Source organism: Physeter macrocephalus, chromosome 18, assembly GCF_002837175.3.
Source record: "Physeter macrocephalus isolate SW-GA chromosome 18, ASM283717v5, whole genome shotgun sequence".
NCBI classification, from domain to species: Eukaryota; Metazoa; Chordata; class Mammalia; order Artiodactyla; family Physeteridae; genus Physeter; species Physeter macrocephalus.
In genome coordinates, this window is record NC_041231.1 from 48,859,135 (window position 1) to 48,886,826 (window position 27,692).

The 27,692-nt window shown below is 47.1% G+C and overlaps 1 protein-coding gene across 5 annotated transcripts; it reads right to left on the reverse strand.

Annotated features, from left to right (window-relative positions):
- Nucleotides 1–6: 6 nt before the first annotated feature.
- LOC114483908 (trafficking kinesin-binding protein 1-like) lies at nucleotides 7–26,717 on the reverse strand. 5 transcript variants are annotated; one of them, XM_055079471.1, is made up of 9 exons: nucleotides 13,768–13,845; nucleotides 12,828–13,224; nucleotides 11,015–11,216; nucleotides 8,801–8,963; nucleotides 7,137–7,253; nucleotides 4,486–4,586; nucleotides 3,539–3,647; nucleotides 1,269–1,347; nucleotides 7–290 (listed from the first exon to the last, which is right to left on the reverse strand). In XM_055079471.1, exons 4-9 carry the CDS (start codon nucleotides 8,912–8,914, stop codon nucleotides 124–126), a joined length of 687 nt encoding a protein of 228 aa, XP_054935446.1. In that variant the 5' UTR covers nucleotides 8,915–8,963; nucleotides 11,015–11,216; nucleotides 12,828–13,224; nucleotides 13,768–13,845; the 3' UTR covers nucleotides 7–123. The 5 variants fall into 5 exon arrangements, with proteins under 5 accessions (XP_054935446.1, XP_054935444.1, XP_054935445.1 ...); XM_055079469.1 differs by having other exon boundaries at nucleotides 8,801–8,966; XM_055079470.1 differs by having other exon boundaries at nucleotides 8,801–8,966; nucleotides 11,015–11,981.
- Nucleotides 26,718–27,692: the final 975 nt, after the last annotated feature.

Below are 27,692 nucleotides of genomic sequence, written 5' to 3' on the forward strand. Positions count from 1 at the left end.
ATGTTATGCTATTGAATCCGCGAAGCTTTAGCAAAAGCTCTAAAGGGACAGCACAAATTCCTGAAATATGAATCTAAAGGGCACTCTCTTTGGGGTAAATGCCCCTTCTCGATCTCAGAACAGCTAGTTTTGCATCAGCCAGAGAAACAGAAGCCTTACAGCTTTTGCCTTCTTCTGCAAATCAACTATTTGGGAGAGCAGGTGTGTGATCTCCTCCTGCTGGCGGGCAGCGTCTTCCGTCTTCTTGGCCAGTTCCTCCGAGATACTGGCAATCTGCACGTTGGCATCTCCTTTGACCAAGAAACGACAGTCGCAAAAGCCAGAGAGAATGGTTTCTTTGTGGTTTGTCCATGAAAAAAAATCATCTTTATTACAAGACAGGGGGGAGTAGTGGAGAGGGCACGTGAAGATGGCTTGGAGGGAGAGTCCCCATCTTCCTATATGGGCTCGGTCTGTCGTGAGGAGGAACCGGCTCACCAGCTGCGGCTCGCAGGCTCTGTGTGGGTTCTCACCCCACTGCCCAGAGCCACCTCCCCAGAGAAAATCGGGCAGGCTTTGGCCGTCAGCCCGGAGGTGCCATACCAAACAGAAGGCGCCTCTGGCCAATTCTGCACGTTCCACACAGGAACACACTCCCATCAGTAACAGGAACCCCTGCTGCACTCTGTTCTAGAAAGGAACTATTGCCATGCACAACACAATTCCCCTGGGCATTTTCAACCCATATTCAGAGCCATAACTCATTTTACTAGATTTAAAGATAGGGTGTGTTTCATTGACTTAGTGTTTTGCTGACACTCAGAATACTGTGTTGCCTGTTTGTCTTAACGTGTAAACTTAAGGAGAGGGTGGGGGGAAGCACATAATATTTGCAAAGCTGAGAACTCTGGCCTCAACGTTTACACATCAAGTTACTCATACTATAAGGCTGTTCTTCCACATCTTCAGCTCAGGACTCCGAAGCTGGACCTAACTCAGACATTCAATAACCAATATTCCAGCAGAAAGCCAAAATTAAAATGAATTTTAATTAATTGCGAGAGACTGGGAACGTATGGCTGACAACACCGCACCCAGGGTCTCATAAACGAGGGTGAGGGGTACCACACAAGATCAGGGGAGGCCTCTAGTTTTCAGAAAAAATGCTACTGAGCCCGGGCTGGCAGGAAGACCACACTCTATCAGGTGATGCAAACCCGCCTGGTCTTAATGATGGCAGATGGGGAAAGTAAAAGCGGGGGACAGGAGTGGCGGGGGGCAGGCCATACTCAGCTCCTTCACGCAGTCGTTGACCAGCTGCTTCTCCTTCTCTTCATAGGTAATGGTCTCCGTCTTCAGCTGGCAGGCCTGTGGACAAGGCTCAGGTCAGAGATCCCACAGTCACACCTGGACAGCCCAGGGGATGCAGCAAGGGCTAACCTGGGTCTGGGAAGCTGCCCTTCAGCATCTCCCCAGCTGTGACCCACTGAGCCCTCAGATATAGAAAGTCAATCCCAACCACTAGAGGGCACCACACAAAGCAGTTGCTAAAACTCTTGTGAGCGCCCCCTCTATCAGCTGGCCTGTCTATTCACGTGTGTCTGTACTGGCTCAGAGTCATGGACCCCCCCTGTGACCCAAACAGTGCCTATGACACATCCCTGCCTACCGTGGGCATTCTAAGGATAACCACCACCACAAGAACGGCTAACACTTATCACACCTACTACGTGCCGGGCACGTTTGAGTTTGGGTTGAATATGGGTTGAAAACGCCCAGGGGAATTGTGTTGTGCATGGCAATAGTTCCTTCCTAGAACAGAGTGCAGCAGGGGCTCCTATTACTGATCCTATGAGTTTCTGGATGGGAGTTAGACCTGTTGTATTCAGCTGAGTAAAAACAGGGGACAATATGAAAGCATTAAAGTTCAGAGACCCAAGAGCTACCCTCGGACTCTGGATGGCTTTGCTCCTGGCTGAAAGGGTGGGAAGATAAGAGATCTGAAGGCCCCAAGAAAATGCCCCAGTTAGAGAGGTATCTCTGAGCCCTCAGGTCCTGGCCCCAGAGATGCCACAGTCCTGAAAGCCAGATGCAGGAGCCGGAATCCAGGGCTGGGATCAGATTCCCTCTGCTTGCTTTAGGGGAAGACTCCGACAGAGGGACAAATTGCTGTGTGCCTGGGGCTAGAGCATTTACTTGGGGCAGATGCTGGAACTCAGAATGGGGAAAACTGGACTGTAGTCCTGGCTCAGCCACTGCCTGGCAGAGAAAGCTTGGTCGCACTGGGCTTATGTCGCCCGTCAGTAAATGAGAGGCTGGAAGAGTTGATGGCTAAGAGACATGAATGACCCTCTCCTCAGGCAGAAGAGCATCCTGTAAAGCCCAGACATGAGGCTCTTTCCAACATGGGAGGCAAGTTCGAGGTGACAGGTGGTCTGCCCTACTGGAGGGACTTTGGGGAACCCTGGGCCAGCTTAGGTGAACATGCAGCCCAAACTTGACAGACAAGGGCCTGATCGATAGGGCTGTACCATACCTCTGGCTAGAGAGCATAAACTCACTGATAATTAAACAAAAAGTACTAAATTTGCAGGCATCTGTATTTCTGGATAGGGGCAGTGGGTGAAGGGAAATAATGTGGGGTTTGGAGCCACAGAGACTTACAAACCCTGGCTCTGTTGCTCACTAATTTGCAAGAGCTTGGTCAATCAAAACACTTACGGTTTTCCCTACTGTAAATGAGAATCAAAGTAACCAGCTTCCAGGCTTGTTGTGAAGATTTTTTTTAAAAAGAATGCAGGCAAAGTACCCATCACAGTGACTAGCCAATCAGAAATACTCAAAAGCACGGGGGCTTCCCTGGTGGCGCAGTGGTTGAGAGTCGGCCTGCCGATGCAGGGGACGCGGGTTGGTGCCCCGGTCCGGGAAGATCCCACATGCCGCGGAGCGGCTGGGCCCGTGAGCCATGGCCGCTGAGCCTGCACGTCCGGAGCCTGTGCTACGCAACGGGAGAGGCCACAACAGTGAGAGGCCCGCGTAACGCAAAAAAAACAAAACAGAAAAACACGGGTTTCCAAGCTGCCTCACTCAGTTCAACCTTTTTAAGTTAACTGTCAGGAAATATGTCTCCAAGTTCTCGTGTACTATTAGGGCACATCTGACCTGCCGTAAAGTGAAAACGAGGCTTTCACACCAGGCCTCCAAGTCATTTCTACGTCCGAGCTGGAGACCACCACGGCAAGGCCCCACTTTCCAGGAGCTTTGGTCCTGACCGAGAAGGAGAAGGGTTTGCCACTCTTACCCATCCCCATGCTGCATAATTCACCAGTCGTCTGCTGCAGCCCGGACAGTATGTGCTGCCCTTTGAAGGCAATGCCCAGCTCATAAATGAGGCACGCCCTCTGGGCACTTGGTGTGGCTGTGACCCCAGGTCCACATGGCTCTTCCACAGACCATCACCCTGGAGGACGGCGGGGCTGTAATCACAGCTATTCTCACCAGACATGTAAATGGGGCCACCACCCTTGCAGAGGGGACGAGGGCAGGGAGTGCACTTCACCTCTGATCGAAGTACAACGTTCTCCTCTTCAAGGTCCTTCAGCTTCTTCTGGAGAGAATCCAGATGGAAGTAATTCTGGACAGAGGAGGACGACTCATTCCTCTTCAACCTGGGGGAGAAAGTTCACTTTCTAGGGAGGGAGGCATTTCCTCCCACCACCTGGCAAACCATGGAGAAGCACAAAGAAGGGCCGTTTCAAGGAAAGCTCATGAAAGGTGCAGGGGTGACAATGACCCATCAGGCTGCTCCCTCACCACCAGGAAAACAGCACAGGCTTACGGCACTTCAGAGCCACATCCCAACCCTTTCCGGCGACTTTGCCTCAGATTTCAGGGGAACCAACTCTATTTGAAGTCTACACAATCTGGGATGCCTTCTATGTGCCAAGAACTATTTTAAGTACTCTACATGTATGAACCCATTCAGTGCTCACAGCCCTAAGAACTGAGTACTATTATTATGCCCACTTTACAAATGAGGAAACAAGCACAGAGAGGTTAATAACTTGGCCACGAGCCACAGAGCCAAGGTCTGAACTCAGGCCATTGAGCCCTAGAGTTCATGTTCCTAATAGGACACTCTGCTGACTCAGAGAAGCCCCTCCCCCCAGGCACCCCCCTGCCAAGGACCCACCACAGCACTGCTGGCTCCAGAACCCTGTATTTCCTCCAAATGCAGAGTCCAGCCTGTTACTCCTTAACAGCCAGGCCAAACCAATCTAAACTGACAAATAAACAGTAAGACCCAGGAAGAGGAAAACTAAAATCCCATTAGAATAGGAAAATCCATCTGTCGGAGGCACTCAGAAGAGACGTTTGGCCTACAGAAGGCTGAGAGCAGCTGACCTGTGTTGCCAGTGAAGGTGACACTGTCTAGGCAACTCCAAGGACACGGACCACAGCCAGCCAGTGCTCCGGCCTCTAGAGACAGGCCCTTGGGTGACTTACGGGGTAGAGCACACAGACTCCGGCTCGCTCTCCTCTGCGGCGCTGGTGTAGAACTGAAGCAGCTCATCCTTCATGGACAGTTCATGCCGGAGCTGTGACACCTGCACAAACACAGCCCGTCATGCGCTCTCTAAATGTGACAGCATCCCCACTCGTGCTTAAACACTTATTGCTCACTGACAACATTTTTTAAATTCCTCATTCAAAGTGAAGGCACGTCACCGATTTTGTGCTATTCAAGGAAAACAAAGGGCTGAGCTTGATCCCATTTAAGAAAAATACAATCAATTACTTTTTGGCAAAAATCCCTCTGTTTAAATTTGTAGTTTTTACTTTGGGACAAAGAAGAGGTGAGAGGGGACTAGAAGGTGCTAGAATGATGGCTGGGGCGGGGGGTGGGGGGCGCGGCAAGACAACATAGGGGCTTTGCAAGTAAATAGATGACCAGCTGGGGAAACAATCAGAGAAGCGGACCATGTTACCACATGGAGGAAGAGGTCATTCACTTCTGCCAAAACCAAATCCCATCTCGGACCAGGACTCTGGTGATGCCAGTTCCGGGTGGGCAGCTACAAGCAGCGAGCCCATCAACCCTTGTTCTCCCGCTTGGAAAATCTCATAGCCCCACCTTGTGACTGCTACACCCTCAGGAAGAGGTCATTCACTTCTGCCAAAACCAAATCCCATCTCGGACCAGGACTCTGGTGATGCCAGTTCCGGGTGGGCAGCTACAAGCAGCGAGCCCATCAACCAGCGAGCCCATCAACCCTTGTTCTCATAGCCCCACCTTGTGACTGCTACACCCTCACAGGAATCCTGGCCAAGCTTGGCCAGACCTCGCTTCGTACTCAATGATTACAAGATAGGCATTCCAGATACAGGAAGAAAAGAGGCAACCATCAGGAACTGGCCGTACCGACTACTGCAAGGATGGTTCTGCAAGTCACACTTATTTATACTTCAGGTTTAAAGTAAACAAACCTGAGCCATAAAAATTTTCACCTGCCCTTTCACCATTCAGCACCGATGAACAGGCAACCAGCACTGTCAGCGAGAATTATAATTGTTTTAATTCTTTCTTGTTTCTAATTTGATCTGGGGTCTATAGTTTATCCCAACTTTCCTACACAACACCGTGAATATATTTTATCTTCCATGGAGAAACCAGTTTTATGTGCCTAAAGGCTTCAGCTTCAACACCTAGACTGATCATTTAAAGATGTGCCAAAGGGAAACAGTTTTCAAACTCCAAGGTTTCCCAAGGGGACAAAAAGTCACTTCCACCCCCAAGTGCAGGATGCACTTTGTGTGAGGAGAGGAAGCCCCAAGCAAGGGCAGCATCTTGGAGAAGTAGCGTGTGAGGGGCGACGGGTGACCAGGTACTGGTTCCTGATAGCATGTCCCTCTGTTCAGAAGGGGCCAAGTAGAGGGCCAGGCTGATCTTCTCCCATACTTGGGAGAAGGGAGATTCAGGTCATGATGCTAGAGGCCAGGAGAGCGGGGGTCAACTTTATTTCTCCTTGAACACGACCGTATCCTACCTCATCCCCTTTTAAAGAAAGCCCAGGATTAAAACTTGTCTTTATACAGTGCTGTACATCAATTATATCTCAGTAACACCGGAAGGGGAAAAAAAAAATCAATAAAAATTACAATAAACCCTTAAAAAAACTTTTTCTTATCGAGTGGCTACTCTGTTTCATCACATTAAATGATTGGTAAACCCAGACAACAATAGCTGAGAATATCTTTAACGAGGAAAAAGTCTGAATACGTCTTAGGGACATGAATAAGGGCATCCCCGACGCCCTCCCCCCCCACACTAAGAAAGTTTCTGATAGAAAATAAGGGAGAAGAAATGAGAAGAAGGAAAGCCAATCAACGTCCTCTCGCAGTTCAGATTCACTGTTCAAAGGCCAGTTAGGATGATGGCAAAGACACTAGCAAGGGGGGCCTGGCTGTAAGCTCCAAATCCTGGTTGTAGCAACCCCACCCGACTCTGCAGCCTTCCTCCTCCCGTCCACACCGTATCCCTCCCAGAAAATCAGTGCTACTCCTTTGAGACCTCAGCCCCTAAGTTAAGCCTAAAATGTTCTTCCCCTGCCCCCCACCCCCCATAATGATGGGGGCTGAAGACACAGGCCAAGATTTGTATCATTGACATAGTAGGGCTTCTATCAGGAAAACAACAGGCTATTTTGGGTTTTGTTTTGGAAACACAAAATTATATTGTGCTGATGAAGGGGAAGTCATTGCCTCACTCTGCAGCATGGCTGCAGTTCCTTCTCCGCCTGCCAACGCCCACCCCGGCTCGGGAATCTCCGCTCATGGTTGGAATAGCCTGCGTGCCCTTTAGCCAAGCTCCGAGTGTCTTTCTCAGCTGACATGATGCTCTAGACTCTTGGAGGACACGGGCTGTAGCTGGTCCACACTGGGGGCCTACTGACCACGTGAGGGCTGCTCCCAGCCTGGGCGACCCGTCCACACTGTCGGAAGGAGACACAAATGAACAGGAAGGGGCAGCAGGAAGGCAGCTCTCCATGTCTGGGGAGGGCTTTTCCCAGCGGGATCCCGTGAAATCATCACCTCCCTCCGGCACACCTTTCGCGGCGCCCAAGCCCCTGCAGGCGCCCCTGCGGCCAGGTCCTCACCTCCTCCCTGATGTGCTCTACCTGCTCCTCCAGCAACTCATTCCTCTCGGTTAGCGTCTTGTTCTTCTTCAACAACGACTGGCCGATCCGAGCAGCCAACTCTAGATCCCGTTCTTTCTGTGAGAGGCAGAAGTGAGAGCAGAGGCTGAGAAAACCCGTGCTTCCGGCAGGAGCCCACAGAACTCAGTGTCAACTGAGGTTGAAAACAAGGGCGTTCAGCAAGGACAAGGGAATTGACTAATTCGCCATCCACACGCACCAGCGTCTGATACCTGTTCAAAGAGGAGCTCCCTCAGTTACCAGGGCCCCTTACAATGAAAGGGAACCTTCCGATCTAATGAAAACAAGTCTCTTCCTGCAGGAAAGACATGCTTCCAAAAACCTTTCTATGCAACTGCTTTTGGTCCTTGTGTAATCATTTGATAACCTGTCTCTCTACCCGAAGGGCTGGGCTATTGTATCGCCAGCACCCAGCACAGGGAGACACTCGGTAACTATTTGCTCAATGAATAAGTGAATCCAGAAATTCCAAAGTGCTCTTAAAATAGCTAAGGCAGCCTCTCTGGCACACATTAAGCTGGAATTTACTGAGTTCCTTAGATTTACCACGTATGAAACAAAAATGTTGAATGTTACTCTGAAATAGGATACAGTTATGTGTTTCTTTTACTTATGGAAGGTAGGCTACTTAGGCTTTATTTTTTTTTAAATAGCTTTAAAAATGGAGAAACAATGCATAAAATTGCCCTACTTCAGAAACAAAGACTGTTGCAGACAGAATTTTCTGTTAGCTCAGCTGCTGACATTTAGAGCACAGCAGTACACAGAGGAAAATCTTTACTGGCATACAAAGATACAGCTGCCTTTATGGGAGGAAAGCTGTTGCCTGACAGTGGAGACAGCGGGGTGGACGCCGTCACCAAATGCAGACTCACTGATCCTTGCTGGTGAAACTGCTGGCCATCACGAGTAGATTCACTTGCTCACTTTTAGGTGGGGATTGGCATATGGGGAGGAGAACTCCGGAAAATGAAAACCTTTTAGAAGCCTATGCTAATTATTCTGTTCATCTGGTGTAAAAAGCAGAAGAAGAGGGACATGGGGTTTTGAGCAGAAAAAAGCTGGGGATTCAGGAATCCTCGCTTCTGATAACCATGTAGTCTTATGGCTTCCACTTAACAAGAATCGGGTACCCTCTAGATCCATCTTTTCCAAACACAGATTATAAACCATCAGTAGGTTGAGAATCATTTTAGTCATGGCAACTGCCATTTTGTTTTAAATGACGTTCAACAGCATAGAACTGAAATACCAAACTGCATTCCACATAGTAAGGTTATCACTTCATGCTTAAATTTTGCTTGTCACACATTTACCAACAACCTAAGAGGCATTTCTTATGGCAGGTACCCGTCAAAAGTTTCACTGCTGCAGGTGAACCGTTCTACCCTAAAATTTGAGAGTCTGGGTTCTGATTCAACATCCCTGGGGCCCAGTTCCCTCGTCTGTGAGATGAGGTACGGTGGATGGGCAGAATTGCTGAGGGACCCTTGAAAGAATCTTCTAGCTCTATGATTCATTGAGTTGTAAGATATTTCAAAAAGCATCTTTTATTTCTAACTTCTTATATATCCACCAAATTACACCATGCAATAGTAGCACACCTTCCTTTGCTCATCACGGGAGTTTCGCTGAATTACGAGCAGAGCACTGGAGGTCAGAGCATAGTTTGGGGGGACTGGATCCAACAGCGATTTGGCTCTCTGGAGCTCTTGCATGAATGATGGTCTCTCTCCCCTAGGTCTTCCATGGTCCTGAAACCTGTAACTGCTGTCCCAGAAGCCAGCCGGGTGTCATGTCAAGTGAGCCATAAATTCTTCCAACTCCTTCCCGATCTGTGCCTCCCCCTCATACCCTCCCAGGGAACAAAGGGGGCCAGTGAGTCTGCCCAGCGAACCGAGACGCCCCTCCCTGTGCATTCATCCGTGCCGGCTACTGTGTCTACCAAGGAGGGTCCTTATCTCAGTGGCCCTTTATTACTTTTCAGACACAACGGTTGTGCATGTTTGGTACTGGGAGGAAATGACCCACAGGGATTGGGTGAGGGAACCCACTTCTACAGGGGCCGCCTCAAAACTAGCAACAAGTGCAGGTGGTTTCCGCTGGCTAACTCTCAGTGAAAACTGTAGTACCATTGTCCATTTCCCTTTGGAAGTGTGGTCTCCATAAATCTCACTCCAGTCTGTTAACTCTTTCTACTAGAACAAGCCCTCAGCCTGAATACCCAGCAGGTGCTTTATGCTCGTTGGCTCACTGCCTACTGTTCTGTGTTGCTTGCCATCATGCAATCGAGCTGCTAAGTTCCAGCACCCACAGACATTTCGTATGCAGATTTCAGCACAAACAAATCAAGCCAAAATCATAATGATGAAGACAGGCTGGGCAAGGCACTGATGAGCACGTGAAGAATGCTGAAGGCTTCCCATGGCACACAGGGGCCAGAACCCAAGAGCAATGGGACGCAGGCAGGGGCAGGAAACAAATGCTGAGGGGCTCAACAACAAAGCCCCTCGCCCCTCCCCACTATACCCCAGTACACGTCAAACCTCAGACTTGAGGGCCTCCTTGCCCTCCGGAGGGGGCAACTCTCACTTTGCCTATACCCAAAATCTAATCTGTATAGTAATATAAAGAAAATGCTCTTCTGGAAAAAAAAAAAAAAAAAAAAGGAAGTTAGAGTAAAAGTATTCAGAGATGAAATGAAATTCTTAAACAAAAAAGTCATCAGAAGGTCTCTGGTTTTTCTAAGGCCAGTTGGGTTTCTCTTTAAGAATTTCAGTAATGTAAAGAGTCTCATTTCTTACAACCAGCCAACATGTGATAAATATTTACTTCGAAAACCAGGAAAACAGCTAGGAAATGACCACTGGATCAAACTCCAGTGAGAAAATGAGACCATAAATAAATCTCAATTTGGAAATCAGCTATTAGAAGAACTGGTTCTTTTATTCCCCAGGAGATGGCGGTCAGGTGGAGCTCATTCTGGCTCTCCTAGTTCCCTCTCCGCAGCTATGTTTCGCTGAAAACTTAATGCACTGTAGGATATATGTATATGTCTGGCTGATTCATTTTGCTGGGCAGTAGAAGTTAACACAACCCTGTAAAGCAACTATACTTCAATAAAAATTTTTTTTAAAAAGACTGTGACTTGTGTCTCAGCCCCTTTTAGCAGTGACCATGAATACTCGAGCTGCCTGGCACGGCCCCAGAGATGGAGAGCTGCCTGCCTCCCATGCTGAGCAGCTGACTCATCTCATTCACCCATTTTGGGATAAAAAAGCATGACTAAGGGGCTCCTGGAATAACCCTCTCCGTAACTGGGGAGGAGACAGCTTTGCCCAAAGGTAAATTCCGAACAGCAGCAAAAGCCAGGGCAAGCTGCAGAATCCTCTTCCCCTTTAACCCGAAAGCAAACTCTTCACACTGGCCAAGGGCTGTGCTCCGGCATCCCCGTGCAAATCCCGCCAGCACCCCGCCTGCATGTGGTGGCATGCAAAACCAAAGCAAACGACCAGAGGATACGGAACCAAAGCCAAGAAAAGCACAGCATGGCACAACCTTCACGCGACTGGGGCAATTAGACTTTAACCAGGAAACCCGCCTAGTTCCAAAGAAAGGCGGCAACTCAGATGTCATTCATATCAGGAAAAGGAGAGGCACAGCGTTGTATATCAAACACGCAGATGCACACAGACCATGGCCATGGTGAGCTGCTAAAAATAAAACAAAGAAGCACAGCAAACAGCCACCTGAAGAAACTGCCCCGCAAATATTCTTTTGAGCAACTCATAGTTTTTTTTTTAAAGACGACAGCGTACTTTTTTATACAGTGACACTCATTTAAGAAATGAGCTGTGAAGTGCTGATGACCAGGATCTGCATACAGGGCTGGAGTCCCAGGCTCCTCTGAAGTGGTCCTCAAACATCCAAGCAGAGACGGGTCTGGCCCTGCAGAGTCCTCACCCAGCCCTGCCAGCTCACGCTCGGCAGGAGCCAGGAACCATGGGCCATGGATACTCACTGAAGCAGCATCCCGTTAAAACAAAAGTTATCCAGTTCATGTTTTTAACGTAAAAATGTCTCATTGACAATCAACTAACCGTACTCCCCAAAACTAAATAAACAGGGCAGTAAACAACTACAGCCAAAATCAACAGGGCCACGTGCACAGTGGTTAAGGGCCCGGGCTGGAAAGCAGCTGAGCCACCGGGTGTCGTCTTTCCTCTCAAATGTAGGTCCCCTCACAGTAGGATGGGGGAAACAGTGGCATCTACTTCTGAGAACTATCGTAGAATTAATGAGATGATGCACAGACGACACCCAGCTCTCAAAGTTTACCCTTAATAATAAGCGTGACCACAGAGGCAGACACTTATCAAAGGCCCATCATTTCCAAGATTAAAAGGGAGAAAGAAATCAGGACCCAACAGGGTCCTCGCCTTGGAAAAACTTCTAACCAATGCAGTTGGATGAACAAAGCCAACAGAATGACAGGGTGGCTCCCGAGCTCAGGGCTGGCCGGGGCACGGACTACCTGGGGCTGGGGGAGTGTGACAGCTTCAGAGATCCCCAGTGAGCCCTGCAGTATGACACTCAAGGCAAGAAAAGACAGAGGGGCCAAACGGTGCAAAAGGTCACAGGTGGGAGAGCAGGAGGCAGGTCCCGGTGATGAGTACTAAGAGGAGTCAGGAATGTGATCAAGTGTGTAGCCTTGAATGCCATGCCAAGGAGTTCTGAGTGTCGGGCGTAGCCGAGGTCATTAAAGAGGGCTTAGGAGGGTGGCAGCTGCAGGGAAGATGACAGCAGAGAGAAAACTCAAATCTCACTGCCAGGGCTCCAGGAGCTGGAGTGGTGGCCTTGGAAAAAAAAATAATAAAGGTACAGACGTAGGACCTCCCTCAGAAGACTTGAGGACTAACTGGGTATGGGGTGAGGAGTGGATCCAGAAACGGGACACTGTCCGGGAAAACTGACACAGAACGAAGGGGGAACGTGATAAAAACTATTTTCAAAAGTTGGTGGTGCCAACCAAGCTCGCCTACGAGGTAGCTAATGCCAGCCGCCAAGACGGCTGCAACTGGAGAGCCACCAGAAGGCCAGTGCCCTAAAATGCCTCACCAATGGCCCTGGCACACGGCCAAAAAATCTAAATTCACTTATTCGGGGCTGAGGAGTTTGTAACTTCCCTGACATGCAGGTGGTCAAGCGGGTCTCGCTCCTGCCCTGTCTCAGCTACACTGGGTCTACCCGTGGGTGGCCTTCAGGAGAATGGGAGGGGAGTGTGTAGCAGGGCAGGTGAACCCTCAGGAACTTGAGGTAGGGGTGGGGGAGTATTGGAAGGGTCCAGCCCTCAGAGTGGGTAGGAGAACACTGGATGTGCAGAAGGGAAAAGCGCAGGGAAAGACAGAGACATAAAAATGGGGTGAAGAGGTGCCCCCCACCAAAAAACCTCAGGTCCCACACTCCTGCTTGGTCCTGTGTTTCAACTTTGTCCTGCCACTGGCTGAAAATGATGATTTCTGTGTCTCTCATATCCTTCTACTCTCTTCCTCAAGAAGGGCTAATGAATAGTCACATGACCCCAAATCATTCTAGATTCTAGAGCAGAAACCAGGGTCTAAAAGTTAGCACCTCTTGGGACTTCCCTGGCGGTCCAGTGGTTAAGACTTCGCCTTCCAACGCAGGGGGTGCAGGTTCGATCCCTGGTCAGGGAGCTAAGATCCCACACGCCTCAGGTCCAAAAAACCAAAACATAAAACAGAAGCAATATTGTAACAAATTCTATAAAGACATTAAGAATGGTCCACATTAAAAATATATATATATTTTAAAAAAAGGTTAGCACCTCTGCATTTGAGGTCTGATTTGTGGGGAGAGTGGGAGGTAGTGCTTTAAGACGGGCACTCATTCAATAAATACTGAGAACCTACCATGTTCTGGCCTGTTGAAGGCATGGGGATACACACATTACACTCATCTGCTTCCAGAGGCCACCAGAGCACCTTAATTCTCAACTGTCAACAGAATGCTGAGAAGAAATTGAGAAAAGCATAGTCTCTAAACTAACTGCAGCTCATCTAATCCCAAGCACGTTTCCTAAATTTTCCTTGCCACGTTTGTTTTGGTTATGTCCATGCTGACACTGCATAATAATACTCCCTTAACCTGATGTAAATAACAACATAACAAAATGGAACTAAAACATTACAAAGATATGGATAATGATGTATTTTTCTGACATTTTTTGTATACACTTAACATATATCATTACTATATATTCTAAGGGTTTCTAAATCTTAAACAGGGTATTCTATAGCAAGTATTTAAATGCCACCCTATTCTGTGTCATTAATACATTCCTTTTAAAATCCAAAATACCTTGTACAAAGTTACAGTGACAGAAGCCAACCCAGCTCTCAGTTCAAAAGATAAATAAAATAAAGCCACTGAATTATACCGAGAGGGCTCAGTTTCTGAGATTCTTCACCGAGAAAGATAGTAATGTATGCTTTAATTGATATAAAGTATAATCAGTTATAAATGACTCTTTGCCTTGCCCCGAATCACTTACCTCCTCAAGAAGCCGAGTTACAGAATCTATGTCATTATATGTCTTAGTCATCTGGCCAACTCTTTCAGCACATAAAACTGCAAGAAATAAAAACGACAATGAAACTACTGATACTACAAGCCTGCCAAACAAACAACCCACCTAAAAAAGTGGCTCTAAAGTCATACTGGGCACAAAGGGTGATTGGTTTTGCTGGGTTCAGCCCCACCGGGTTTAGTTCCCCGGTTCCAGAGAAAAGATTCAAGCTGTGGTGAGGGGGCAGGGGTCTACTATTCACTGCAAAGCCTTGAAGTTGCGTGCGTGTGTGTGTGTGTGTGTGTGCGCGTGCACAAAACTGACACAGAACGAAGGGGGAACGTGATAAAAACTATTTTCAAAAGTTGGTGGTGCCAACCAAGCTCGCCTACGAGGTAGCTAATGCCAGCCGCCAAGACGGCTGCAACTGGAGAGCCACCAGAAGGCCAGTGCCCTAAAATGCCTCACCAATGGCCCTGGCACACGGCCAAAAAATCTAAATTCACTTATTCGGGGCTGAGGAGTTTGTAACTTCCCTGACATGCAGGTGGTCAAGCGGGTCTCGCTCCTGCCCTGTCTCAGCTACACTGGGTCTACCCGTGGGTGGCCTTCAGGAGAATGGGAGGGGAGTGTGTAGCAGGGCAGGTGAACCCTCAGGAACTTGAGGTAGGGGTGGGGGAGTATTGGAAGGGTCCAGCCCTCAGAGTGGGTAGGAGAACACTGGATGTGCAGAAGGGAAAAGCGCAGGGAAAGACAGAGACATAAAAATGGGGTGAAGAGGTGCCCCCCACCAAAAAACCTCAGGTCCCACACTCCTGCTTGGTCCTGTGTTTCAACTTTGTCCTGCCACTGGCTGAAAATGATGATTTCTGTGTCTCTCATATCCTTCTACTCTCTTCCTCAAGAAGGGCTAATGAATAGTCACATGACCCCAAATCATTCTAGATTCTAGAGCAGAAACCAGGGTCTAAAAGTTAGCACCTCTTGGGACTTCCCTGGCGGTCCAGTGGTTAAGACTTCGCCTTCCAACGCAGGGGGTGCAGGTTCGATCCCTGGTCAGGGAGCTAAGATCCCACACGCCTCAGGTCCAAAAAACCAAAACATAAAACAGAAGCAATATTGTAACAAATTCTATAAAGACATTAAGAATGGTCCACATTAAAAATATATATATATTTTAAAAAAAGGTTAGCACCTCTGCATTTGAGGTCTGATTTGTGGGGAGAGTGGGAGGTAGTGCTTTAAGACGGGCACTCATTCAATAAATACTGAGAACCTACCATGTTCTGGCCTGTTGAAGGCATGGGGATACACACATTACACTCATCTGCTTCCAGAGGCCACCAGAGCACCTTAATTCTCAACTGTCAACAGAACGCTGAGAAGAAATTGAGAAAAGCATAGTCTCTAAACTAACTGCAGCTCATCTAATCCCAAGCACGTTTCCTAAATTTTCCTTGCCACGTTTGTTTTGGTTATGTCCATGCTGACACTGCATAATAATACTCCCTTAACCTGATGTAAATAACAACATAACAAAATGGAACTAAAACATTACAAAGATATGGATAATGATGTATTTTTCTGACATTTTTTGTATACACTTAACATATATCATTACTATATATTCTAAGGGTTTCTAAATCTTAAACAGGGTATTCTATAGCAAGTATTTAAATGCCACCCTATTCTGTGTCATTAATACATTCCTTTTAAAATCCAAAATACCTTGTACAAAGTTACAGTGACAGAAGCCAACCCAGCTCTCAGTTCAAAAGATAAATAAAATAAAGCCACTGAATTATACCGAGAGGGCTCAGTTTCTGAGATTCTTCACCGAGAAAGATAGTAATGTATGCTTTAATTGATATAAAGTATAATCAGTTATAAATGACTCTTTGCCTTGCCCCGAATCACTTACCTCCTCAAGAAGCCGAGTTACAGAATCTATGTCATTATATGTCTTAGTCATCTGGCCAACTCTTTCAGCACATAAAACTGCAAGAAATAAAAACGACAATGAAACTACTGATACTACAAGCCTGCCAAACAAACAACCCACCTAAAAAAGTGGCTCTAAAGTCATACTGGGCACAAAGGGTGATTGGTTTTGCTGGGTTCAGCCCCACCGGGTTTAGTTCCCCGGTTCCAGAGAAAAGATTCAAGCTGTGGTGAGGGGGCAGGGGTCTACTATTCACTGCAAAGCCTTGAAGTTGCGTGCGTGTGTGTGTGTGTGTGTGTGCGCGTGCACATACGCACGTGCACACTCGGGGGTGGCGCTGAGGGCAGGGCACTGGAGTGGAAAGGGGTCTGGCCTCATATACGGTCAGCAAACCAAAGTGGGTCAGCAGCACAGTGACTGAGGTATGAACCGGCAGAAAGATCCAGAGGGTCTCGAACCCACTCACTGTGCAGACCCAACTACGTGGGTAGACTGGGTCCTTCCCAAAGCAGCTCTTGGTATAATTATTAAACAGCCTTAGCTGATAATTTCATAATGGCACACAGCCCCCTCTTCCCCAGATGGCCTAAATTCTAAGGCTATGCAACCGGTTTCCAAACCATGAAAACCAGGGTGACAGATTTTTTTTTTTTTAATCCACACTCCCACCCCATACCCTCACATATGGTATTTCATGACATATGCCATTTGCTTAAGAGGCCTTAAGAGGCTGTCTGCAGGCCACTTTATGACTGTGTTCTTCCACTGGAGAAAGAGGGTGTGCACTGAAAGGAGGCTTTAGTCTCCAGAAAAATCTGAGGGTTGTTTTATTTTAAATCAATGGCAAGGAATCGATTTGTAGTCCAAATACCATGAAGGTAGCATGGGTTTTATTCTGAGGAGGAAGGAGTGAAAGCAAATGGATTTAGGGCCAAAGTGTAAAATTTTTTGAAGTCAGCCACTTAGGGGCTAAATAATAACTTGTTAGTAACTCCTCATAACTAAGACTCTAGAAAATCATTCTTTTAAGCGTAGAGGACTTAGTCAGCTTTCGCAACAACCCACTTGCAGTCACAGCGCATGCAAGGCCTTTGGGAACTGAAGTGTATTGCTAAACCAAACTCAGTAGCGTTACTAATGGCTAACTGCAACTGGAGAGCAATAGGTCTCTAAATATTTTATAAATCCAAGTAGAGATCATCCTAGTGGGTGAGCGCAGAGAAATCTGATCTGTTGGAATGATTTTCTAGCTTAAGGAGGAGACGTGAAATCTGGTTCCAAATCTGAAACCCTCCCAACACAGGGCCCTCAGAGCTGGGGGCTGGGGGGATGAGGAGGGGTTCCTTTGCTGGCCTCTCCTCCACCCAGTGCTTTATGGCAGGAACCCTCCAGCCACTGAAGGGAGCACTGCCTCAGGCATTTTCCTTCCCTTCCCACAAGGAAAAGCAAGGGAGATGTACAGGGTTGGTTTGAACCAGAATTTAATTTGATGGAGACGGAGTCCAGCTCAAATTGCTCTAAATAGATCATCAGCTCGAGGTCACAAGAAATCCTTAAGTGGAGATTCCTGTGCCTCGGACAGGAGTTGGTTTTCATGCTGCACAGCTGTGATGCTCTGCAACGGTACAGACAAGACCCGGGAGCCCTCTAGCCAGCTCCCTCTAAGAGAGCATGGCGTCCCCTGTCATCTACCGGCAGGTACAAAGGCCTCTGTGTTGAAGCTTGTGCTGCGACTCTAGGGCCAGTTAATGTCCCCCTTGCTCTCCTCAAAGGACCAAGTCCTCTGCTTTCCTGGAAAAAAAGACAACCAGGCTACATTTTAAACTAATCTTGGTTCTATGTCACCCTAACATAAGAGAACAAGATTTGGAGCAGCCTTTTGCCCTGGGATTGTATTAAACGGAAATTACACTTATATTTTTAAAGCTATTTTTTTTTAATTGAGATCACTCTAGTTAATTATGTGTAGATAATCACATGCAGATGTCAGAAATAACACAGAGATCCCATATACCCTTTAAGTTTCACCCAAGAGTAACATTTTGTAACATTATATTCACAACCAGGGTAATGACATTGCTACAATCCAGGAATCTTACTCGGATTTCCCCATTTTACTTGAAAGCGCACACGAGCGCGCGTGTGAGTGTGCATGTGCGTGTGCATGTGTGTGTGTGAATATTAAGCTCTAATGATGTTACCCTCTGTGTAGTTTCTCGTATCCCCCAGCACAAGGACCCCTTGTGTTGCCCTTTTATAAAGCTAATTGTAGAAATATTTAACATGCTTTAACAATTGAACCCAATAAAACGTACACCTGGGCCAGGGTTTTTTTCCAGCATTAACCAGTCAGGCACATAGTGTCACCACGTACACAGTGACCGGAGGCTTGGGGTGCAGAAGATGCAGGGGGAACCTCCAGGAGGTTCTGAGGTCTTTGACAGAGCCCACCTACAGAAGTCAGAGGCAGAAATGAAAAACTCCAATGGAAGTATGTGCACTATTATTCTAGTTATGTTTTCAAAATACATATAATCTCACCGGTGGGGAGGTGTACAGATTTATAATACACACAAGAAAACAGCAAAGCCATTAAAAACACTGATATTTGGGTAGAATTACCAATTTTAATACTCTTTTTTGTGCTTAAAATTTGTTTTTTAAATTTTTTTGTAGTGACCATGCACTGATGGGGAAAACGTTACTTAAAATATTTTTCAAAAAATATGCGGTTGACTACAATAGAGGGTCCTCCCTGAGGTTACTTTTAAGAGAAATTATAGCAGCAGCAGCCTACTTTTACCAAGCACGCTGACTACAGCCTGGCCTTGTTCTTAGCCCTGTAGATGGATTATATCATTTATTCCTCAGAGCAATAAATACTACAGGGTAGGCACTCACATTAACCTCATTTTACAAATGAGAAACTGAGGCCCAGAGAGGTTAACTAACTCATCCAATGTCACACAGCTAGCAAATGGCGAATTTCAAAATAAGAGGAGACTCCTAGCAGCTAACATTTATGGAGGCCCTGCTATGTCCAGGGGTTTAATGTGCTTCTTTCGTTTACTCCTCAGAACAATCTTGCAGGGTAGGCGCTGTTATGATGACTACTCCATGGATGAGGAAACTGAAGCTCAGAGAAGTTAAGGACCCGGCCAAGGTCACAGCAAATGAGGTTGCATATGGCGGGGACTGAACCGAGGCCAGTCTGGCTCCTGAAGTAAACTAAGGAGCCACAAAGAACGCAAGGGCAAGGCTGAGGTCAGCACAAATCAACAAAGTTTAAGAAGCACAAAGAAAGCAAAAAGCATCTGTGGTGTAGGTCAGATCCCTGACTCTGGGGCCCTGAGGCTGAGGTTTTCATAGGAGACTCTACCAAGGTCATGAGGCCCTGGGCATACTCCTGTAATTGTGTGTCTTGGGTTTCTCTTCTGAGAAATGAGGAATAACAAATGACTCTTTAAACAGTAAGACAGCACAAGCTGCACTTTTCAAGCACCAGTTTTCTAGATACTCAATCTAAAATAAACCGTCTCAAGTTTCTCTCTCCAGGAGAACAATATTTCAAATAGAAGTTCCACTTCTGACCAAGGGAACTCTACCAAATAAATCTACTTCCCCCAAAAGGTGTCCAAAACAAACGAAAATATTATGCTCAGTAGAAGCTAGACATAAAAGACCATCTATTATATGACTCCATTCATATTAACTATCCAGCATAGGCAACTTATAAAGACAGAAAGCAGATCAGTGGGGTTCCCTGAGATCAGGAGTAGGAATGGAGATTAACTGTAAACAGGCATGAAGGATCTTATGGGAGGGAGATGTGTATATTCCAAAACTGAATTATGGTGATGGTTGCCAACTCAGTAAATTTACTAAAAAACGCTAAATTGTTCACTTAAAATGGGCGAATTTTACAGTATGTAAATTATACCTCAATATTTTAAGTTGCCACCCAATAACATGCAAACAAGCATCCCTGAACTACCTATGCCATATTCCAGCCACGTCCCCATAACATGACAAGGTAAACACATTCTTCCATGATCTCATGACGGAGCCTTCCTCCGGCCACAAGAATGTTCTCACACAGCAAAACTGTTTGGGAATAGCAAATCATCCATTCGAAAAATCAGCACTGACGAATGGCACATAAATGTACTAATCTATCCCACACAGACTAGACTATTTTTATTTTGTATTTTATTTATTATGTATTTATTTTTTATTGGAGTATAATTGCTTTACAATGTTGGGTTAGTTTCTGCTGTACAGTGAAGTGAATCAGCTATATGTATACATATATCCTCTCCCTCGTGGACCTCCCTCCCTCCCTCCCCCATCCTACCCATCTAAGTCATCATAGAGCACCGAGCTGAGCTTCCTGTGCTTTATAGCAGGTTCCCACTAGCTATCTATTCTACACAGAGATAGTTGTCATAAATATTTGCTCAGATGGCAGAAGAATTTCATGATTTGTCCATAAGAAAACCGAGAGCCAGCTCTCTCCAGTTTTACTCTTCCACCCTTCTCCCAAGTTACAGCCACTTCTTGGAGATTCAGCCATGCCCTTCCTTTGCCTGTTGCCCTTCAATATCTATCTTCAAAATAATTTAGACTTGGCCCCAAAGCCCAAGGGTATACGAATGTCCCATGTCCCTTCCCACCTGTTTAAGTCACATGATGGCAGCTGAGTCTTATTCATTTGGGGCCCGACACATGGTTGATGCTCAAAAAAATGGAAGGTTTTGTTTTACTCCCAGACCAGTCTTTGCAAAGAAAGGCTCATTTCTAAGCAACCAGAGGGCCCAGAGAGGGGTGAGAACATAAAAGCCTGGCGTATATCTCATCACCTCCAGATGAGCATGTGTCTTGGAAAGGGGAGGTATCCCCTCCCCGCCAGGCTTCCTGCATAAAAAAGAAGCCATCTGGAAAGATGCAATCAAGTTCAAGTCCAGTGTGACACAAAGACATGATGAGGCACAAAGCTGCTAAGAAAGAAGCTGCATTAACAGAAAGGCATCAACTAATAAGCAGCTGTGGTCTTAAGCCAGAAGCAAACGGGCAGGTTGCTGGCTACTACGGCTGCTCTTAGGTGAAAGGTGCTGGTTTATCATGGCAGCCTCAGGGATGGTCTGTGGGACGGCGTGGTGGCAGAGGCCAGCCTAGAGCCCAGTCCGTTGCAAAGAGTGGTCTGTTTGGCCACGACCAGCATCTGCATGGTGCTGGGTCTGTGCGCTGGGAGGCGGGAGCGAGGTGTCTCGCCAACAGCAGAGACCCGACAGTACAGCTCTGGCTACATTTACCTGCTCAACAGCATCACCATCAGCTGAAATTTTAGTGTGACGATTGTGTACAGGCTCACTTCCCCTTGCCAGAGTAGTCTGAGAGCAGGGCACCAAAGCAACTTACTGAAGAGGCCGGGAAGAAGAAGGGAAGTAACTATTAAGTATTTACAACATGCTAACTGCTACCATGGGCATTTTACAAATATTATTTCACTTAAAACCCAGAACAACCCGATGACACAAATATGACCCCCATGAGACACTACAAGACAGAGAGAGGGGCTAAGTGACTCGTCCAAAGCCAGACACGACATAACCATGTACTTGAACCTGGTCTGTTGGGTGCTATAACCATCCACCCTTCCCTAGCCTTGAACACTCAGAGTTGACCTATGGTGGCCATTCATCACCAGAGTATTGAATGAAGGCTTCCTTGGTGATAACCAAATGGCTCACTTATGGACTGCTACTGTGTGCCCAGCACTCTGCTAAGGGCTAGATGTCTAAGTGCTGGATGTAGACCCCTCCTTCAGGGTCTATACACATCCTAGGAAGAAAGTACTACTATTACCCACATTTTAGACATGAAACTGCACAAGGTCACAGAGCTATAATGAGAGGGTCTGATTCTATTTGACCCCCAGGTTGGGGCTCTTAACCACAGCTGAGTAAACACATGAATCCTACCCTCGAGGACTTCGAGGCCTAATTGAGAAGGTCAGACACATGTATAAATTAGTATGGAACAAGCAGGAAGTGCCAGGTGAGAAATGCTCTTGGGGAGTTCAGACACAAGACGACTGGGGACTGGGGGACAGGTGTCCCAAGTGGGCAGAGCAGTAAGGGGACCCCAAAATGCACAGACTGTGGGTCAGCTTTGCCCATGGCCAGCGCTGGGGTGATGCTGGTACCCCCACCCCAGAAAGAGAACCGCCCTGAACAAGAGACGTCACCAGAGGCCTGCGTGGAGTAGCCATGGATACTAACAAACAAACCCCAGGCTGAAACCAAGGTGATGAAAACCAGGGGCAGAGAGACCTTTGTAACAGTGCTGAGGTCAGTGCTGATAAGCTAGGCCAGCTCCTTTCTCTAACGTGACCCTACAGGAGAGAGTCCTACAAAGCAGTGCTGCTGGCCACGCTGAATCAATACAGACCGCAGGGCCCAGGCCCGATGGCTCTTTTCCTGGGGTGGACATTCCCACCCCACAAGACATCAAAACCACCAGCGGGACTCGGCACCATTCCCCACATGGCCCAGCCGTCCCCCTGCAGCCCAGGATGTCCCTCTCAAACGGGAGGAATGAGCTCCATTTGGGCTTCTCCTTGTGCTTCGCCTTGGAACCATCTGGAGAATTTGGACATGTGACGTTGGCCATCGTTTTCATCTCAGCTTTTGCAGATGATAATTACTGGTTAGTGCTCAGCACCTGAAAACTGCCCTTTGTGCAAAAGACCGACAGCAGCCACCTCTGAGGAGGGGACGTGCGCTGTCCCGCAGCCTCAGGGCTCAGTAAACCCCAGACCAGGCCACATGCTCTTTTCAAATCCTGCCACCCGAAGGCAATCCCGAATGACGCCTGCCAGGAACTGAGTGACCAAGCTTGCAATTGGGTAACAGCCTCAGAAGCGTCCAGGTGAAAAAACATTACATAGTCGGGCTTCTTTAGGCCTCTCCTTGAGAAAGCTGAGGGAAACTGCCATGCAACAAACCACAAGGGAGTGATGACAAAACTCCACTCTTCACCAGTGTTTCCCTGGTGTAGGTGCCGCCACTCAGGCACAGAGGGGGTGTGACCACCAGGTCACTCAGCAGCAGTGACTCCCCCCTGCTCCAGCTCATCCTGAGCAGACGGGATGGGGGAAAACAAGCAAAGCCGGTCTTCAAGAACACCACTCAGTAAGAAATCACTTGAGATCAACTCAGTTTCTGCACAACGCAAGCCTCCAGTGACCAGAAGACACAGAGCCCAGGTATTTTCTCTCCTGAAGACAGAAAGAGCAATGCTGGCCTCTGACAGCTGTGTGAGCCAAGCAAGCTGCTTCTCCGGGTGCCTCGTGGGTTATGAGGATGACATGAGGTAATGGGAGGCAAGGGCCCGAGACTCTACTAGCTGAGAGCCTGGGTGTGGCGGAGGGCAGACCCCAAGGCAGGGCGAGGGCCTTGCTCTGTGCTTGTGGTCTTGGGACTCTGGACAACATATCTGAGCCTCAGTCTCTTTGAGTGCAAAATGGGAGTAATGCTTATTTCAAAGGCTGTTTTGAAGATTAAACGCGTGACACTGGGAAGTGCCTATCACCCCCACAAGGTGACCTGGGAGGGAACAACAAATGTCTCCTGTATCCATGGCTACCAATATGAGTGTTACCCCAAACTGATTTTGTCCTTCAGTTTTCAATCAGAAGTATCTCTTTTAGAACCATTAGTGGTGTAGAAAACCACCTAAATCACTTCAGAATCCAGGGAACATGGTTACATCCATGTCTTGCACATATTCTCACTATTCACAGGGTCAGAAGAAAACAGGGTCCCGCCCAGTGAACACCTTGCTCTGGGATACAGGTCAGGCTTCCAGCAAAACTGGACACAGAAACCAAGCCTTCCAAACCAAACCTCTGTCTTCCTGATCTATGCCACAGAATTCCTTCAGGCCGGGAACAAGTCTAGTGAATTTCAATTTACAAAGAAAACTAAGCATGTTGACAATGAAGTCTAGTTGGCCTTCCATATCCATGGGTTCTACATATGCAGATGCAACTAACCCCAGATTGAAAATATTCAGAAAAGAGAAAATTCCAGAAAATTCCAAAAAGCAAAACTTGAATTTGCTGCACTGGCAACTATTTACATAGCGTTTACATTGTATTAGGTGTCATGTGTAATCTAGAGATGATTTAACGTATACGGGAGGATGTGTGTAGGTTATATGCAGATACTATGTCATTTTATATAAGGGACTTGAGCATCCATGGGTTTTGGTATCCAAGGGGGTCCTGGAAACAATCCCCTGCTGATACCAAGGGTCAATCGTATCTTTCTTTTGCAGTTACTGTCCTGAAAATATTATTTTCACCTTCAGGACAGCTAAAAAAATTTTTATTACAGAAAGGAGGGAAATTGGATGGGAACAAAGAAGAGACAAGGAAGAGAAATCTAACAGTCTATCTTAAGACGGCAAATACAGAGCCTGTTCCCCCCCGCCCCCCGACCCCTACCATCGAATGTGATCACAAAGTAGAGACCCTGTCATCTGTGAGATGTGGACCAGCACAGGACAAGGTGCACTGGAATCACCCAGAAGGTGTGTTAAAACCCAGATTGCTGGGTCCCACCCCAGCATGTCTGACTCAGCAGGTCTAGGGCGGGGCCCAAGAATGTGCATTTCTAACCCATTCCCAGGTGATGCTAATGCTGCTGTGTAGGGACCCTACCTTGAGAACTGCTAGCATAGTACCTAAGAGCAGTCTATGTAGGGCCCTAGAGCCAGTCTATGTAGGTTGAAATCACCTATGAGCTGTGTAACTTTAGACAAGTTGCTGAAGGTTCCTCTTATAAGTCTATGAAATGGAAAATTATAACAGTACTTAACCTCCTATGGTTATTTTAAGGATTAAATGCATGAATCCACTTAAAGTACTTGGAATGGTACCTGGCACATAGCAAGTACATACTAAACATTGGCTATCATCATCATTATCATCTGGCTATCAGTTTAAAAAAAAAAGTTCAAAATATATAGATATATGAAATATATACATAAAATACATGCAATACGATTTTTGTTCTCTTGACGAGGATATATGATACTGCTCTAGAACCCAGTAAAAGCTTTCAATTTAGAATCATATGGTTCAATAATTGATTTTTTAAATGATCTTACTATGCTTTTAGGCAGCAGCTCATCTCATACTTTAATGTGCATAGGAATCCCCTGAAGGTCTTGTTAAAATGCAGATTCTGACCCAGTAGGTCTGGGGTGGGGACTGGGAGTCTGCATTTCTAACAAGCTCCCAGGTGATATGGGTACCCAGGATGCACGCTGAGCAGCCCACCTTCAGGGGACACAAGCTGATCCAGTGAAATCTGGACTGGCCCTAGTTCTTAAGAGCAGATGGAGGCCTTTCTCTTGATCACTTCCAGGAACCCAACAAATGCACAGTCCCAGTCGGTCTTTCACTCCTCTCTCCTTTCACCTCCACCATCTCTTTCATGAAAGGACCAGGCAGGGGGTGCCAGGTTTCAGCACTGCTCTCCCCCTTTCTCCAATTAAACACTTTTAACTGTCCTATAAGTGAAGTGTTAATATTTTCAGGGCAATAACCTCAAAAGAAAAACACCTTCAGTATATAGCCAATTATAAACCATTTAAAAAATAAAGTTATTCTGAGACATGAAAACAGGCCATCACAGAGCAGAATTTTGAAAAAGTTTTTTTTTTTTTTTTTTTGCAGTACGTGGGCCTCTCACTGTTGTGGCCTCTCCCGTTGCACAGCACAGGCTCCGGACGCACAGGCTCAGCGGCCATGGCTCAGGCGCCCAGCCGCTCCGCAGCATGTGGGATCCTCCCGGACCGGGGCACGAACCCATGTCCCCTGCATCAGCAGGCAGACTCCCAACCACTGCGCCACGAGGGAAGCCCTGAAAAAGTTTTTTGATTGCTTTTACTCAAGACCTAAAGAACTTCCAGCAGTCACTCTTTAACCATTCTGTTTCACAACAACCCCCGCAAAAAATCCCTTTTTCTGGGCTGTGAGTGAAAGCCCCAAAAGCCCAATTAGGAAACTCACATTCAGCATTTGGGTGTATCTTTATTTAAAACACTCCCCCTCTTCTCCAAAAGCAGCACCCCTCTGATACAGCCTGGTGGTGAGTTCCCAGGTAATTTCAATGTCAGCCCTTGTACTTTTCTATTTGAAATATTTCTAGACTTTTTTAAAATCCCTATTTCAAATTGGTGATTAATAATTTTTTAAAATAAACAATTTCCTAAAGTAAACAAAAACATATTATTTAATAATGACTCAGTTTCTTGTCCATTAACCCACCAAAAGCCATTCAGTCAGAAGAAAACAATGAAAACTCTTAAAACAGAGGGCTGGAATGCCATAAGGTGTGTGCATGTGGGGGGACTACTGACGTTTGCAAAAAGTATGAATTTCAAAGACCTCGGTTAAGCAACAGAAGCTAGACAAAATAATACACACTGTTTGATTCCATTTACATAGATCGAGAACAGGCAAAACAAATGTAAGGTGATACAAGTCAGGACAGTGGTCTCCCAGGAAGGAGGTGTAAACTAGAAAGAAAGGGGGGCAAGAGGACTTCCCAGGATGCTGGCAACGCAGCTTCTCTCCTGGCGGCTTTACATTCGCCACGTAAGACGTGTGTACTTGACCTTATACCCGACTACGAAAATAAAAGACTACTGTGAGATCAGTGAAACAGCCAGGCCTACATACACACTAAGAGGGAAAGGATCAGACTGGCGCAAAGAACAGAATTTACCCTCCTCCAAGTGGTCCAGGGTTTCAGGCTGCTTGTGGATGGGCTTCCTCTCTTCACCCTGGCAGTCATACTCAAAATATTCTTCTTTTCCTCCCACATCTCTTAGGGACATTGCTGAAGTCGCCCCAAAGCCAAAACATCACCCTAAGGAGCGGTCCTTGAAGGAGCTCCTGGCTGCCCTCCCGGAGGAGGCATCGGGACCGCGACACCCGGGGCGCACGCTGGGCCTTGGCTGGGGCCACGGACATGCCCTGGCTCAGCTGAAGTGGAGGGTGTGCACAGGGCCACTGGCCCATCGGCGCCCAGGCGACCCGGAAGGGGGTGGCTCCCACAGAAGGAGGCGGGGCGGTGGGGGGAGAAGCACCTATCGGAATGGGAAAGCCCTGCCCAGCCCTGGGGTGGTCCTAACAGCTGCTCTGGAGTCAGAAGGGAGGCGAGCAGGCAGGTGCCCGGCCTTGGGCCAGCTCTCTGCATCCAGATTCTTCTTCCGCTTTTGCTCCCCCAGAAGCAATGAGGATTGGTAGCTTCCTGGAAGTTTCGCAGCAACTGCACAGGGCAATACCATCCATGCCTCAAGCAGGCACACCTGTCTAAAGGTGGAGCTCTGGCGGAGGAGGTGCCCTGGCGACTGATTACCCAGTTCCCTCAGGTGAGAGAGTTCCTGTGGGCGTGCCTCAAAAGTTGAGACAAATCTGACTGTGACAACAGCATGACACAGGGCTGAAGAGGGAAGGAAAAGATCATTCTGGTTTCTAGCAAGAGGAAAAGAAAAAACTGCAGTAAGCACTACTTGTATTAAGCTTACTTCATCCCAGTTTTTCTTTGGTAATAATACGTTGCATTTGCTCTTTTAAACTGCGTTTTGTAAATCCCACTCTCACCCTAAATCTGTGTATTCACAGCCAAATTTATAAAGATCTTTTCTAATTGCAGGATAAGGGGAAAAAAATCTACAGCCTAATAGTTTGCAAAGTTGCCTGAAAAAAGAATCAAGTTTTATTGCACATCTCACTACCAATTCCTCTACACTGTCTGATTTTGCCTGTAACAGTGAAATGGCAGGTCCTTCCATCAAATGCACTGAAAGGTGGCCTGAAGCACTGGTGTCTCAGAGAATCATGGCACGTTCTACAATTCCTGTGCTTCAGCCAGCTCCCCGCTACACTGTG

Coding starts and splice junctions, on each gene's coding strand:
- LOC114483908 (XM_055079468.1), bottom strand. CDS start 26,635: ATGTCCCTAAGAGATGTGGGAGGAAAAGAAGAATATTTTGAGTATGAC. Junction 3,648..4,485: donor GAGTCTGTGTGCTCTACCCC/GTAAGTCACCCA, acceptor TTTCTCCCCCAG/GTTGAAGAGGAATGAGTCGT. Junction 291..1,268: donor CGACTGCGTGAAGGAGCTGA/GTATGGCCTGCC, acceptor TCTTGGTCAAAG/GAGATGCCAACGTGCAGATT.